General features: G+C 46.7%; 1 protein-coding gene across 2 annotated transcripts in view; it reads right to left on the bottom strand.

Annotated features, from left to right (window-relative positions):
* PRKCE (protein kinase C epsilon) overlaps window positions 1–2309 on the bottom strand; it is a 442256-nt gene extending 439947 nt beyond the window's left edge. For both annotated transcript variants that reach the window (XM_040430321.1, XM_040430323.1), the window contains exons 1-2: window positions 2032–2309; window positions 1446–1827 (exon numbers count right to left, since the gene is read on the bottom strand). In XM_040430321.1, the coding sequence (XP_040286255.1) occupies window positions 1446–1827; window positions 2032–2048 (399 nt within the window). In that variant the 5' untranslated portion in view covers window positions 2049–2309. The remainder of the gene's footprint in view (window positions 1–1445; window positions 1828–2031) is intronic.
* Between the last annotated feature and the right edge of the window lie 14669 nt (window positions 2310–16978).

The raw sequence follows: 16978 nt of genomic DNA, 5'->3' as shown, positions 1-16978 counted from the left end.
GAAAGCAATCCTCTTGTATTGTCCTCTTCTGTCTACGTTCAACCCATTATAACTACCATTCTAGTTCCCAGATGGGTTGTCACCCAGCTTCCCAAGACTCCTGAATGACAAATCTGCCTAGATGTGCATTAATACCTTTTCCCCAGCCCTATAACTGCAGAAATCTCTAAAAGTAGGGGAAAACTGCATAAGTACCCTCATGAGAGCCTACGACGGCCATGCTGGTAGCCACCCAGCTTCTCCAAAAACATACATGACTGAATACAATTTAAATGAACTTGACAGAAGAGGCAGACAGTGGGAATAATACATATCTATTACCTTTTTTTTTATATATAGGGCCTACAGACCATCCATGCATCTGTGGAATACCAGATTGGAGGTAGGTCAGAAAAAGAATATCTGAGGATAATTTTGTGTCCCGTCATCAATAAATCTCAGGACCATGATATATTTTTTGTAATTCTGATCAAATATTTTTTTTTTTAATAATTGGTTGCTGTCAAATAATTAGTTGCTGTCAAATTATGCAATGTCATTCCTCTTTTCTGTCTACAGTCATCAAAACAACCCATCCTACAGCGCCCCATTTTTGTCAACATCAATGGTGCTGGTACAAGATTTAAAGGGGTTGTCTCATCTCAGACATGGATGGCACATCACTAGGATATGCCATTAATACCAGATAGGTGCGGGTCCCAACTCTGGGACTTGTTCCTATCTCCAGAATGGATCCCCCGAAGGGGAGAGCACATGGTGCTTAGCTATTTTCAGAAACCCCAGAGTGGTAAAAGGAGGGTGGCCGCATTGCGTTCTTTTCGCTTTTGGCCCATTCTTGAGATAGGGGTGTGTCCCGGATGTGGAACCCACACCTATCTGACATTGATGGCATATTTTCGGGATATGCCCTCAGTGTCCGAGATGGAAATACCCCTTTAAAATATCATTTCTATTTTTAGTGAATTTTTGGAGACTGAGTGGTGTTATACCCACCATCACCTGCATTGAGTTTGTATGTTCTTCTGGAGTTCTTTTCAGGTAAACCCTACCCAAATGCTGTCTATTTTTTAATCCCAGGGAAAGGAAATAAGATTGTGGGCCCTCCCGAGACCACACTTTGTACAGTGTTGCAGAATAGGTTGGTGCTATGGAATTGAAGGGCTGTAATCAATCAGCCCTCTGATCTCCACAGTGGACCAGTCTGCAGACTCATGAACAGTATGGCCCTGGTGTCCCCCTCCCCCCATGGATCTTCTGTGCTGATCTCTGGGAGATGTGGAGTGTGCAGAAGGAAGAGCAGGGATGTGTGGCCGTGTCATTCCTCACTAGAGGATTTCCTCCACACTCCAGCAGTAAAACAATAGCTTTTTGGCCATGTGTGGGACAATAAAGCCTCCTACTACAGCAGCAGCAGCAGCAGCAGCTTCAGGCATCATCTCTCTTACCCAATCCTCAAAGTGCCGGCTCCCATTCTGCAGAAGATCCTCGAACTGGATGGTGCAATTAGCCACAAAATCATCGTACCCTATGGGGGCATCGTGAAAAACTGCCAGCTCGATCTTCCTGCCATTGCAGACATCCGTGGAGAAGTCATCATGCCAGGCTGGGCTATTGGTCTTCTGCTTGGTGGAGGTCTGCCCTATCCTGGAGTCATCCACATTGACCGCAATGTATGGGTCCAGCTGGAAGGTCTGGGGTTTGGGTCCCACCGCATGTCTCAAGGACCAAGCTGTGGGCTTCAGGTTCACAGCCTCGCAGATCTTAATCTTCAGCAAGCCATTGAAGACCACCATGGCGAGCGAGGGGTTAAGGAGAGCCGATCCACCTCTGGAGTGTAAAAAAAATAAAAAATCAATGGAGATCCAATGTGATCTGTCGGCTCACTCCCACTCAAATCCAGGGATTTCTAACGGGAAAAACAAGGACGGTGGGGGGGTTGGAGGCGTCGTCTTCTTGCAAGGCTGAGAGCTCTGGAGATCCTCATGTAAATCCCTGCTCCGGCCTGGTGGAAGGGTGCTGTCCTCTACCTACCGTCTGGGATCATCCATGCAGATGGGTGGCTGCAGCCCAGAAGCCTCCTCGAGCGCCCTACAGGAGGGAACTGGAGCAGCCGCAGTCCTCCACTGAGTCCGCGCACAACACTGCACGGCCGGGGAGCTCACATCCGCACCAGGACGGGGGTCCTGCTCACATCCCCAGGGACGGCTCCAGCTGCTCCCATGTAATATACATGAGCCTGGGCTGGCAGGAGCTGTGGGCAGATTCCCTGGTGAAGGCTGGTGCTGCTGTAGCTGTTGGTGCTGCTGATGATTAGTAACACCCCCCCCCCCCTTCTCCTCCCCTCTCCTTGTAATGCAGGAAATGCACAAAAGACGTCACAGTGTGTGTGCCTGGAAGTGTGTGAGTGTGTGTGAGGCTGCTGACACATCCAGGCAATGGAGGCTTCTCTGCAATCCATGGGCAGGAGGCTGCAGATACTAATATGACCCTCACCCAGGGGCCACACAGCAGCACAGCACTGCTTATGTTCTTCATAGGTTTGTTACTTCTTGGCACAGCAGGAATTACAGGCTGACTGCTGAAGAGCAAAGCAAAAGCAACATAATAACCAAATGAATAATAATATTACATCAATAATTCATGTTATATTAACACTGGTCATTAGTGTTAATAGTCATAGTAATAATTAAAGGGCATCTGTCAGCAGTTTTGTACCTATGACCTGTTGCAAGTGCGCTTGGCAGCTGAAGACATCTGTGTTGGTCCCATGTTCATATGTGCCCGCATTGCTGAGAAAAATGATGTTTTAATATATGCAAATTAGCCTCTAGGAGCAACGGGGGCGTTGCCATTACACCTAGAGGCTCTGCTCTCTCTGGAGCTGCCACACTCCCTGCACTTTGATTGACAGGGCTAAGCAGTGAAAACATTATCACACCTGGTCCTGTCAATCAGAGCCCCTAGGTGTAACGGCAACGCCCCCGTTGCTCCTACAGCCTCATTTGCATATAATAAAACTTAATTTTTCTCAGCAATACGGGCACATATGAACATGGGACCAACACAGATGTCTTCAGCTGCCAAGCGCACATGTAACAGGTCAGCCAGTGTCATAGGTACAAACCTGCTGACAGATGTCTTTTAATTATTACTATGACTATTAACACTAATGACCAGTGTTATTATAACATGAATTATTGCCACCTTAGATATAATATTATTATTCATTTGGTTATTATGTTGCTTTTGCTTTACAGGTCAGCCAGTGTCATACGTACAAATCTGCTGGCAGATGTCCTTTAGTAATATCGTAATTAAAGCCTTGCGCACATGGCCATGTCCACTTTGCGTTCCGCAAACTACAGATCTACAAAATACGGATACCTTCCATGAGCACTCTGCATTCTTGTCACTCCCGTCACTAGATATTATCATCTGCAACACGGACAAGAATAAGACATGTTCTGTCATTTGTAGAATGGGCATGTGGATGACATCCATACGTCGTTTTTTTGTTTCATTCAGACTCATAGAAATGTATGGGTCCCTGTGCCGTCCGTGCGGATCAGAAACAAGTGCCAAATAGTTGTGTGCATGAGCCCTAATAGCAATAATGAATGTGATAATAGAATGATAATAACACATCATTTTTGTTAATAGTCATATTACAAATCTATTTAGGAATAAAGTGTCTCATTCTTTTATTATCTTTTGCTGCACATTTTGCTGTATTCTTCTTTTCTGCCGGCGCTTCATCTGTATAACGTGTGACATCTGATAATGTGAATAATAAATAATCTGGTTACATATACAGGGCAGCAGGGTGGCTCAGTGGTTAGCACCACTTCCTTGCGCCACTGGGATCTAGCATTTGACCAAGGCGTGGAGTTTGTATGTTTTCCTTGTGTACTCGACACGACACATGTCACCTTGTCGCCCTAGCCTTTCATCTGTGAACACCAATGAGGACAGAAAGTGTTGTGAGTGATGACAATTTGTGTACAGTGTTGCGGAATATTTCGGCACTATATAAATAAGATAATAAAAATAAAGCTCCGTACTAGCTTTAGGTCTGTGTGCTGCCATATGGTGCCTTCATATAGCACCCTATTTTCCCTAGAACCAGGGCTTTTAGCTGAGTGGATGTTTGTAGAACGGCATCTGATACATTTTAGCGCATTGTATTTTGTAAGATTCTGTATGATTCCATCAAAAAAGGTCGGTGTTCAAGGTCATGTGCATGAGGCTTAAAGGGTTCTCCAGGGATTTGATATTGATGGCCTATCCTCAGGATAGGTCTGCAATATCAGATCATCAGTGATCTGACTCCGGACACCCCTGACGATCAGCTGTTAGAAGAGGCTGCTGCGCTCACCGGAGCTCCTGTGAGTGCTGCGGCCCCCTAACAGCTTACCAAGCACAGCGCCATAGGCGTCGCTACAGGGGAGCAATTGCCCCCCCCCCCAGGTTATTCCTTGCCCCCCCGCTAATTCCCCTTTAAAACGCTATCCGCCGCCGCTAGTACAGCAGCGATCTGTAAGTTTTGCCAAACTTTAAGTACTGCCCATGCTGCTCACCCGCTTTACTACGGGCTCCTCGGCAGTCGGTAGCCAAGTGAATCTTCCCCCGCCCACCTCAGCTGCTATTGGCTGGGAGGGAGAGGGCAGCACTGCCAATGGCTGCCTGTGTATTTCAGCCTAGCGGGGCCTGCAGAGGCAGAAAAGAATGCGGCTTGGGGATTTGACATCAGGAAACATTGTTGCGCGCCCCTCCCCCTGCCACCACGCCTAGGAGAGGAAGAAGGCATGAGGACAGAGCACATCAGAACTGTAAGTACCTTTTCTATCTGCAATGCACCCCTGACCAGCCCCCCCTGCGTTACATGCACCCCTGACCAGTGCCCCCTGCGTTACATGCACCCCTGACCAGCCCCCCCTGCGTTACATGCACCCCTGACCAGTGCCCCCTGTGTTACACGCACCCCTGACCAGTGCCCCTTGCGTTACATGCACCCCTGACCAGCGCACCCTGAGTTACATGCACCCCTGACCAGCGCACCCTGCGTTACATGCACCCCTGACCAGTGCCCCCTGCGTTACATGCACCCCTGACCGCCGCACTCTGCATTACATGCACCCCTGACCAGTGCCCCCTGCGTTACATGCACCCCTGACCGCCGCACTCTGCGTTACAAGCAGAATAAGTAGTATTAGTTGCACACACCAACACCACCCAGAGGGTTATTTCATAAAAGGGTGAAGAGTTTGGAGAAGTCAGGAGAAGTGAACAATATAGGACAACATACCGTAGCTGATTTGAAAAAAATTCTCCTATTCAGCTCACTTTCCTATTCAGTTATGTTGTCCTAGATTGTTCCCTTCTCCAAACTCTTCACCCTTCTGTGAATAAGGCCTCATGCACACGAACGTTTTTTTTCACGGTCCGCAAAAACAGGGTCCGTAGGTCCGTGATCCGTGACCGTTTTTTCGTCCGTGGGTCTTCCTTGATTTTTGGCGGATCCACGGACATGAAAAAAAAGTCATTTTGGTGTCCGCCTGGCCGTGCGGAGCCAAACGGATCCGTCCTGAATTACAATGCAAGTCAATGGGGACGGATCCGTTTGACGTTGACACAATATGGTGCCATTTCAAACGGATCCGTCCCCATTGACTTTCAATGTAAAGTCCGGAGTCCCTTTTATACCATCAGATCGGAGTTTTCTCCAATCCGATGGTATATTTTAACTTGAAGCGTCCCCATCACCATGGGAACGCCTCTATGTTAGAATATACTGTCGGATATGAGTTAGATCGTGAAACCTCATTTCCGACAGTATATTCTAACACAGAGGCGTTCCCATGGTGATGGGGACGCTTCTAGTTAGAATATACTACAAACTGTGTACATGACTGCACCCTGCTGCCTAGCAGCATCCGATCTCTTACAGGGGGCCGTGATCAGCACAATTAACCCCTCAGGTGCCGCACCTGAAGGGGTTAATTGTACTATCATATCCCCCTGTAAGAGATCAGGGCTGCCAGGCAGCAGGGGGCAGACCCCCCCCCCCCCTCCCCAGTTTGAATATCATTGGTGGCCAGTGCGGCCCCCCCCCCTTCCTCCATTGTAATAAATCGTTGGTGGCACAGTGTGCGCCCCCCCCCCTTCCTCCCTCTATTGTAATAATTCGTTGGTGGCACAGTGTGCCCCCCCCCCCCCCCCCCCCCCCCTTCCTCCCTCTATTGTAATAATTCGTTGGTGGCACAGTGTGCGCCCCCCCCCCCCTTCCTCCCTCTATTGTAATAAATCGTTGGTGGCAATCATTGGCCCCCCTCCCTCTATAGCATTTTCAACATTGGTGGCCAGTGTGCGGCCACCCATCTTGCGCCCCCCCCCCCCCCCCCGATCATTGGTGGCAGCGGGTTACTAGCAATAGTACAAGATTCATACTTACCTGGGAGCTGTGATGTTCGTGTCCGGCCGGGAGCTCCTCCTACTGGTAAGTGACGGTTCATTTAGCAATGCGCCGCACAGACCTGTCACTGTCACTTACCAGTAGGTGGAGCTCCCGGCCGGACACGAACATCGCAGCAGCAGGTAAGTATTAATCTTCTACTATTGTACTATTGCTAAGTAACCATGGCAACGAGGACTGTAGTAGCGTCCTGGTTGCCATGGTTACCGATCGGAGCCCCAGCGAATAAACTGGGACTCCGATCGGAACTCCGCTGCCACCAATGATGATGGGGGGGAGGGGGGGGGAGATGGGAGGCTGCACACTGGCCACCAACGTTGTTAATGCTATAGAGGGGGGGGGCAATGGGGGGCGCACACTGTGCCACCAACGATTTATTACAATAGAGGGAGGAAGGGGGGGGGCGCACACTGTGCCACCAACGAATTATTACAATAGAGGGAGGGGGGGGGGGGCCGCACTGGCCACCAATGATATTCAAACTGGGGAGGGGGGGGGAGGGTCTGCCCCCTGCTGCCTGGCAGCCCTGATCTCTTACAGGGGGATATGATAGTACAATTAACCCTTTCAGGTGCCGCACCTGAAGGGGTTAATTGTGCTGATGAAGGCCCCCTGTAAGAGATCGGGTGCTGCCAGGCAGCAGGGGGCAGTCTTGTACACAGTTTGTAGTGTATTCTAACTAGAAGCGTCCCCATCACCATGGGAACGCTTCTGTGTTAGAATATACTGTCGGTTCTGAGTTTTCACGAAGTGAAAACTCAGCTTTGAAAAAGCTTTTATGCAGACGGATCTTCGGATCCGTCTGTATAAAAACTAAACTACGGCCACGGATCACGGACACGGATGCCAATCTTGTGTGCATCCGTGTTCTTTCACGGACCCATTGACTTGAATGGGTCCGTGAACCGTTGGCCGTGAAAAAAATAGGACAGGTCATATTTTTTTCACGGCCAGGAAACACGGATCACGGATGCGGCTGCAAAACGGTGCATTTTCCGATTTTTCCACGGACCCATTGAAAGTCAATGGGTCCGCGAAAAAAAACGGAAAACGGCACAACGGCCACGGGTGCACACAACGGTCGTGTGCATGAGGCCTAAGCCTGTGAGCGTCTGTTCATTGGTCTTCTTTAGTGACATGTTTAACATATGGGATTATTCACACAGCCCTGGTGTTTGCTGAAACTGCTTTAAACTATAAAGAAAAGTTTCCAGAGTGTGTCTCTCTTTCTCAGGTCTGAAGCAAAACCGAGAAAGAAAGGAAAACTCTGGAAAGCTTGTCTTTTGAGGATTAGGTTAGTACAATAAAAAGGTATCCCTGTATACCGCAATACTCTCGTATCTTGTAATCTTATTTACAGTCAGGTCCATAAATATTGGGACATCGACACAATTCTAACATTTTTGGCTCTATACACCACCACAATGGATTCGAAATGAAACGAACAATATGTGCTTTAACTGCAGACTGTCAGCTTTAATTTGAGGGTATTTATATCCAAATCAGGTGAACGGTGTAGGAATTACAACATTTTGCATATGTGCCTCCCACTTCTTAAGGGACCAAAAGTAATGGGACAATTGCCTTCTCAGCTGTTCCATGGCCAGTGTTTGGCTGCAGCGGTTTTTTGTGTTATACACACAAAGGCTGGAGGGGAAGATGGAGCAGTGGCGCTAGAACAGAGGGGTTCGAAACGGCAAGTATAATTTTTTTTTTATTATTCTGATTTATAATTCTGATAAAAAAGGACAAACCCTTTAACAATATATTCATAAAATAGTAATATCTATCATCAAGAAATTATAAATTAAAATAAACCCAGTATACCAGTCTTTATTTGCAGCTGTCTTAAAGGGCTTCTGTCCTTTTTTTTTTTGTTTACTAATAATCCCTATACTGCGATCTCTGCATACATAAGTTAAATAATCATTTCTGTTCATTAGAATTTGCTAAAAAGCGATTTTTAAAATATGCAAATTACCTTGCTACCAGCAAGTAGGGCGGCTACTTGCTGGTAGCAGCCGCATCCTCTGACCCTAATGACGCCCCCTCCACATTGTGATTGACAGGGCCAGGGAACGGAATCGTTCTCTGCTGGCCCTGCCTGTTAGCATTCAAAATCTGGCGCCTGCGCCGCGGCCGTACCTATCTTCAATCTGCGCAGGCGCACTGAGAGGCGGCCACTCGCTCAGCTGCTCCATCCTCAATGCGCCTGCGCCGATGACGTCACATCTACACCCGGCGCAGGCGTATTGAGGAGAGAGCGGCCGCCTCTCAGTGCGCCTGTGCAGATTGAAGATACGTACGGCCGCAGCGCAGGCGCCAGATTTTGAATGCTAACAGGCAGGGCCAGCAGAAAACGCCCTACTTGCTGGTAGCAAGGTAATTTGCATATTTTAAAAATCGCTTTTTAGCAAATTCTAATGAACAGAAATGATTATTTAACTTATGTATGCATAAATCGCAGTGTAGGGATTATTAGTAAACAAAAAAAAATATATGGTTTAGTGGGCTGACAGAAGCCCTTTAACCACCTCAGCCCCCAGTGCTTAAACACCCTGAAAGACCAGGCCACTTTTTACACTTCTGACCTACACTATTTTCACCGTTTATTGCTCGGTCATGCAACTTACCACCCAAATGAATTTTACCTCCTTTTCTTCTCACTAATAGAGCTTTCATTTGGTGGTATTTCATTGCTGCTGACATTTTTACTTTTTTTGTTATTAATCGAAATTTAACGATTTTTTTGCAAAAAAATGTCATTTTTCACTTTCAGTTGTAAAATTTTGCAAAAAAAACGAGATCCATATATAAATTTTGCTCTAAATTTATTGTTCTACATGTCTTTGATAAAAAAAAAATGTTTGGGTAAAAAAAAAATGGTTTGGGTAAAAGTTATAGCGTTTACAAACTATGGTACAAAAATGTGAATTTCCGAGATATTTATCTCACCCAGCATGGGTATATGTAAAATGACACCCCAAAACACATTCCCCAACTTCTCCTGAGTACGGAGATACCAGATGTGTGACACTTTTTTGCAGCCTAGGTGGGCAAAGGGGCCCATATTACAAAGAGCACCTTTCGGATTTCACTGGTCAGTTTTTACAGAATTTGATTTCAAACTCCTTACCACACATTTGGGCCCCTAGAATGCCAGGGCAGTATAACTACCCCACAAGTGACCCCATTTTGGAAAGAAGAGACCCCAAGGTATTCGCTGATGGGCATAGTGAGTTCATGGAAGTTTTTATTTTTTGTCACAAGTTAGTGGAATATGAGACTTTGTATGAAAAAAAAATAAAAAATAAAAATCATCATTTTCCACTAACTTGTGACAAAAAATAAAAAATTCTAGGAACTTGCCATGCCCCTCACGGAATACCTTGGGGTGTCTTCTTTCCAAAATGGGGTCACTTGTGGGGTAGTTTTACTGCCCTGGCATTTTCCAGGGGCCCTAATGTGTGGTAAGTAGGTAAATGACCTGTGAAATCCGAAAGGTGCTCTTTGGAATGTGGGCCCCTTTGCCCACCTAGGCTGCAAAAAAGTGTCACACATCTGGTATCGCCGTATTCAGGAGAAGTTGGGGAATGTGTTTTGTGGTGTCATTTTACATATACCCATGCTGGGTGAGAGAAATATCTTGGCAAAAGACAACTTTTCCCATTTTTTTATACAAAGTTGGCATTTGACCAAGATATTTATCTCACCCAGCATGGGTATATGTAAAATGACACCCCAAAACATATTCCCCAACTTCTCCTGAATACGGAGATACCACATGTGTGACACTTTTTTGCAGCCTAGGTGGGCAAAGGTGCCCAAATTCCTTTTAGGAGGGCATTTTTAGACATTTGGATACCAGACTTCTTCTCACGCTTTGGGGCCCCTAAAATGCCAGGGCAGTATAAATACCCCACATGTGACTCCATTTTGGAAAGAAGACACCCCAAGGTATTCAATGAGGGGCATGGCGAGTTCATAGAAAAAAAAATTTTTTGGCTCAAGTTAGCGGAAATTGATTTTTTTCGATTTTGTTCTCACAAAGTCTCCCTTTCCGCTAACTTGGGACAAAAATTTCAATCTTTCATGGACTCAATATGCCCCTCAGCGAATACCTTGGGGTGTCTTCTTTCCAAAATGGTGTTATTTGTGGGGTGTTTGTACTGCCCTGGCATTTGAGGGTCTCCGCAATCATTACATGTATGCCCAGTATTAGGAGTTTCTGCTATTCTCCTTATATTGAGCATACAGGTAATGAGATTTTTTTTTTCCGTTCAGCCTCTGGGCTGAAAGAAAAAAATGAACGGCACAGATTTCTTCATTCGCATCGATCAATGTGGATGAAAAAATCTCTGCCAAAAAAAGAAAAAGGAGGCGAAAGGCGTCTGCCAGGACATAGGAGCTCCGCCCAACATCCATACCCACTTAGCTCGTATGCCCTGGCAAACCCGATTTCTCCATTCACATCAATCGATGTGGATGAATAAATCATTGCCGGGTTTTTTTTTTTTAGATATACAAAGTGTTTGCCAAAGTATATGAACACCGCCACCTCCTCAGCTCATATGCCTCGGCAAACGTATCTTTTACTGCAGAGGAGAAATCTCGTCTTGCAGCGCCGCATACACCGACTTGCGTGTAATCTGACAGCAGCGCAATGCTTCTGTCCGAATGCACATCAGTGCTGCAGCTAGTCGATCGGTTGGTCCACCTGAAAGGTAAAAAAAACAAAAGAAAAAACCAGGCCGCAACGCAATAACTTTATTAACTTTAGAACAGAACATATTAACTTTTTTTTAACTTTTTTAACTTTTTTACTTACTGGTAATTTTTTTTTTGTTTAGTTTTTTTTACCTTTATAGAACAAACCTCTCCTTCCCCATGGGACAATGTGTAAAGCGCAAATCGCCCAAAGATGTGGCAAAGTACGTTATGCACTTTATCCCAGGTGAAAGGAGAGGTTTGCAGCAGCTGTGAGTAAAAGGGCCCTAATAGCCCTGTGTGCCTGTCCTGTGAGATGCAATCCCTATGCTAGGTGTACCTGTGTGTGGTACTTCCGGAAACACTCACCAAAGCATAGGGCAGGGTGGTCAGGACAGTCAGGACAGAAATAGCGGGTGTCACGCCTTATTCCACTCCTGCTACAGACACGACATCTTTTTCGGGGTGACGGTTGGGTTGAGGTACCAGGAACGACACTGGGGAAATGTCGCTCGTGTAGACGGCTAACTACACTGGTGGATGGGGCCACGGAACCTCCTGGGTAAAGGAGGTTCTCGATGATCTCTTCCTGGAATTTGAGGAAGGATCGTGTTCTCCAAGCCTTACTGTAGAGAACAAAACTATTGTACAGCGCCAATTGAATTAAATATACAGACACCTTCTTATACCAGCGTCTGGTTCTGCGGGAAACTAAATACGGAGACAACATCTGGTCATTGAAGTCCACCCCTCCCATGAGCGCATTATAGTCGTGGACACAGAGGGGCTTTTCAATGACACGGGTTGCTCGCTCAATTTGGATTGTCTTGTCTGCTTGAATGGAGGAGAGCATGTAAACGTCACGCTTGTCTCTCCATTTCACCGCGAGCAGTTCTTCGTTACACAAGGCAGCCCTCTCCCCCCTTGCAAGACGGGTGGTTACAAGCCGTTGGGGGAAGCCCACGCGACTAGTTCGCGCGGTGCCACAGGTGCAAATCCGTTCTAGAAACAAATGCCTAAAGAGGGCCACACTTGTGTAAAAATTGTCCACATAAAGATGGTACCCCTTGCCGAATAAGGGTGACACCAAGTCCCAGACTGTCTTCCCACTGCTCCCCAGGTAGTCAGGGCAACCGACTGGCTCCAGGGTCTGATCTTTTCCCTCATAGATCCGAAATTTGTGGGTATAGCCTGTAGCCCTTTCACAGAGCTTATACAATTTGACCCCATACCGGGCACTCTTGCTTGGGATGTATTGTTTGAAGCCAAGGCGCCCGGTAAAATGTATTAGGGACTCGTCTACGCAGATGTTTTGCTCGGGGGTATACAAATCTGCAAATTTCTGGTTGAAATGGTCTATGAGGGGCCGAATTTTGTGGAGCCGGTCAAAAGCTGGGTGGCCTCTGGGACGGGAGGTGGTGTTGTCGCTAAAATGCAGGAAACGGAGGATGGCCTCAAATCGTGCCCTGGACATAGCAGCAGAGAACATGGGCATGTGATGAATTGGGTGCGTGGACCAATATGACCGCAATTCATGCTTTTTAGTTAGACCCATGTTGAGGAGAAGGCCCAGAAAAATTTGAAGTTCGGAAACTTGGACTGGTTTCCACCGGAAAGACTGGGCATAAGAGCTTCCCGGGTTGGCGGATATAAATTGTGTGGCATACCGGTTTGTCTCTGCCACGACTAAGTCCAAGAGCTCCGCAGTCAAGAACAGCTCAAAAAATCCCAGGGCCGAACCGATTTGAGCCGTCTCAACCCGAACTCTAGACTGGGCGGTGAAAGGGGGAACTACAGGTGCGGCTGAAGTTGGTGACTGCCAATCAGGGTTTGCCAGCACCTCAGGGATTCTAGGGGCTCTACGGGCCTGTCTGCGCGGTGGCTGCGACGGGGTAACTACTGCACGTGCCACTGTACCAGCTTCAACTGCCCTTCTGGTGCTCGCCACGTCACCATGTTGTACGGCAGTGCTGGTACTAGGTCCAGGGAGGGCTGCGCTGCTGGTGTATGCCTCACCACGTGATCCGGCAGCGACAGCCCCACTCTGCTGCTCTTGAAGCGGATCCTGCGTAACCTGTGGTCTAGCGACACGGGGCCGGGTACGCCTGGTGCTGCCAGGGACCTCAACCTCCTCGTCCGAACTTTGGGTCAGAGAGCCACTGCTTTCCACAGGTTCATATTCTGACCCGCTAGATTCGTCAGATGAGGGTTCCCACTCCTCATCCGACTGGGTCAGAATCACAGTAATATGCCTAGGATCGTGCCCCCTCACAGTAATATTCCCAGGATTGTGCCCCCTCACAGTAATATGCCCAGCTGTGCCCCCTCACAGAAACAAAAACAAAAACAAAAAAAAAGACTTTACATACTCACCTCCTTTAGAAGCAGCAGGATACACTTCGGCTGCTCTGGTCTGTGTAGGAGGAGGAGCAGAGGCTGACTGCTGGCCGGCCCCACCCCCTGCCCCACCCACCGCCCAGACCAGCAGTGTGGAGCGCTGGCAGGGGGCGGAGGAATGATGGAGCAGGGAGCTGATGGCTTTCTGCTTCATCATTACAGGCAACTGTCTCTGCTGAAGCAGGGACAGCTGCCTGAGAGCGGGACATACCTCCCCATACCGGGACAGCCACTGAAATCCGGGACTTTCCCTCAGGATCCAGGATGGTTGGGAGGTATGTGTTTGGCTGGGCTATTTTCTGAAGTGAATGGGGAGGCAACCACGCATGTGCGACGTCCTCCCGTTCACTGGTATGGGGCACTGAAACAATAGATGAGCATACCCGCAGGGCTATTTTCAGGAGACCCATAGCAGTGAATGGAGAAGACACTGTACTTGTGCCACTTGCTCTTCATTCACATTGTGGCCCCATTCTTGAGAATGGAGTGGGTCCCAGGGGTGGGAGCTGTACCTATCAGACATTTATGGTATATCCTATGGAATGTCCATAGTAAGCCATTGTAGAGGTATACAGCAACATACGTCGCACATAGGACCCTATTATATTCCATAAGCAGCATAGTGTAAGCTTGTTTGCAGGCTGCTTTATACATGCCATAGACTACACCAGGGATCAGCAACCTTCGGCACTCCAGCTTCTGTAAAAACTGCAACTCCCATCGTGCACACTTACTTGGCTGTTCTTTTAACTCCCATAGAAGTGAAAGGTGGATTCTGGGGGGTTGTCATTTCAGAACAGCTGGAGGGCCCGGAGGTTGCTGATCCATGGACTACACTTTTCTGTTCTGTAGAAAAAGGCATGTCGACATATACCGGCCCCCAAGGACACTCTTTTGATATCCTTCGAGAGAATGGGGCCCTATATATATGTTCAGTCTCAGCGCCAGGGTGGATTTTCTGTACATATACACTGCGTGCAGAATTATTAGGCAAATGAGTATTTTGACCACATCATCCTCTTTATGCATGTTGTCTTACTCCAAGCTGTATAGGCTCGAAAGCCTACTACCAATTAAGCATATTAGGTGATGTGCATCTCTGTAATGAGAAGGGGTGTGGTCTAATGACATCAACACCCTATATTAGGTGTGCATAATTATTAGGCAACTTCCTTTCCTTTGGCAAAATGGGTCAAAAGAAGGACTTGACAGGCTCAGAAAAGTCAAAAATAGTGAGATATCTTGCAGAGGGATGCAGCACTCTTAAAATTGCAAAGCTTCTGAAGCGTGATCATCGAATAATCAAGCGTTTTATTCAAAATAGTCAACAGGGTCGCAAGAAGCGTGTGGAAAAACCAAGGCGCAAAATAACTGCCCATGAACTGAGAAAAGTCAAGCGTGCAGCTGCCAAGATGCCACTTGCCACCAGTTTGGCCATATTTCAGAGCTGCAACATCACTGGAGTGCCCAAAAGCACAAGGTGTGCAATACTCAGAGACATGGCCAAGGTAAGAAAGGCTGAAAGACGACCACCACTGAACAAGACACACAAGCTGAAACGTCAAGACTGGGCCAAGAAATATCTCAAGACTGATTTTTCTAAGGTTTTATGGACTGATGAAATGAGAGTGACTCTTGATGGACCAGAAGGATGGGCCCGTGGCTGGATTGGTAAAGGGCAGAGAGCTCCAGTCCGACTCAGACGCCAGCAAGGTGGAGGTGGAGTACTTGTTTGGGCTGGTATCATCAAAGATGAGCTTGTGGGGCCTTTTCGGGTTGAGGATGGAGTCAAGCTCAACTCCCAGTCCTACTGCCAGTTTCTGGAAGACACCTTCTTCAAGCAGTGGTACAGGAAGAAGTCTGCATCCTTCAAGAAAAACATGATTTTCATGCAGGACAATGCTCCATCACACGCGTCCAAGTACTCCACAGCGTGGCTGGCAAGAAAGGGTATAAAAGAAGAAAATCTAATGACATGGCCTCCTTGTTCACCTGATCTGAACCCCATTGAGAACCTGTGGTCCATCATCAAATGTGAGATTTACAAGGAGGGAAAACAGTACACCTCTCTGAACAGTGTCTGGGAGGCTGTGGTTGCTGCTGCACGCAATGTTGATGGTGAATAGATCAAAACACTGACAGAATCCATGGATGGTAGGCTTTTGAGTGTCCTTGCAAAGAAAGGTGGCTATATTGGTCACCGATTTGTTTTTGTTTTGTTTTTGAATGTCAGAAATGTATATTTGTGAATGTTGAGATGTTATATTGGTTTCACTGGTAAAAATAAATAATTGAAAAGGGTATATATTTGTTTTTTGTTAAGTTGCCTAATAATTATGCACAGTAATAGTCACCTGCACACACAGATATCCCCCTAAAATAGCTAAAACTAAAAACAAACTAAAAACTACTTCCAAAAATATTCAGCTTTGATATTAATGAGTTTTTTGGGTTCATTGAGAACATGGTTGTTGTTCAATAATAAAATTAATCCTCAAAAATACAACTTGCCTAATAATTCTGCACTCCCTGTATACAGAAAATTTGTCCCATCTGCGAGACCAGATATAGTCTGTACACACTACCGCTATATCCACAACTTAACTCATAAATGGCAGTAGTATTCATAAAACTGAACTTTTACTATAAATCCAATAAAAATGGGAGAAGTAATGGTACATTCCCCTCTTCGTACCGGCCCCACACAAACAGATGCCTATTATTCTAAACCCCAGTCAGAAATCAATATCTCTTACCAGTGAAGAAACAGCAAAGTGTGCCCATGACTTGTGGTGGGACGAGGCAATCAGTCGGACGTTTCTACGATCTTGATTCTGGCGGGTTCTCTCTCTCACCCCCCAGTATAAAAAGATGGGGTACTGGAGTAGCTCACTTGTCGCGGTAACACACGTTGCCCTAATTGTAGAGTCAGTGTGTATTTTGTTGTAGAGATACAGATACAAGAACAAGGGGTACTAGAACCCAACCACTAAAGATAGTAAAGAGGGCACAGAAAACGATAAAGATGTGCTTAAAAAAGGATGTATGTGTCACATATACCAGGCTCTTATTTTTCAGAAGTATTTTTTGAAAATAGCCGACATGAATCTTGCCGAATGTGTCTCCTTACCATAGCTGTGCGGCGCACCATTGAAGACCTACATGGAATAGAACATACATGTGGACATCTCAGTATTTGCTGACTGGTATCTGTCATTATGTTTCGCATCCGCTGCAGTGCAGCGTTCAGTACACATGGATCTACACTACATGCAAATGTATGCTCAGGTCTTATGCTGTGTACACACTCCTCGCCGTTACATTTGCTATACAGAGACATTGTAGCGTGAAGGTTTGTTATCTTTGGACCTTTGCCAGACTGATTGTAGGAAAACAGCAATA

The sequence above is a fragment of the Bufo bufo genome, chromosome 4, assembly GCF_905171765.1.
Source record: "Bufo bufo chromosome 4, aBufBuf1.1, whole genome shotgun sequence".
Taxonomy (NCBI): domain Eukaryota; kingdom Metazoa; phylum Chordata; class Amphibia; order Anura; family Bufonidae; genus Bufo; species Bufo bufo.
Note: the sequence above shows the minus strand (reverse complement) of the source record. Positions and strands in the feature narration are given on the sequence as shown.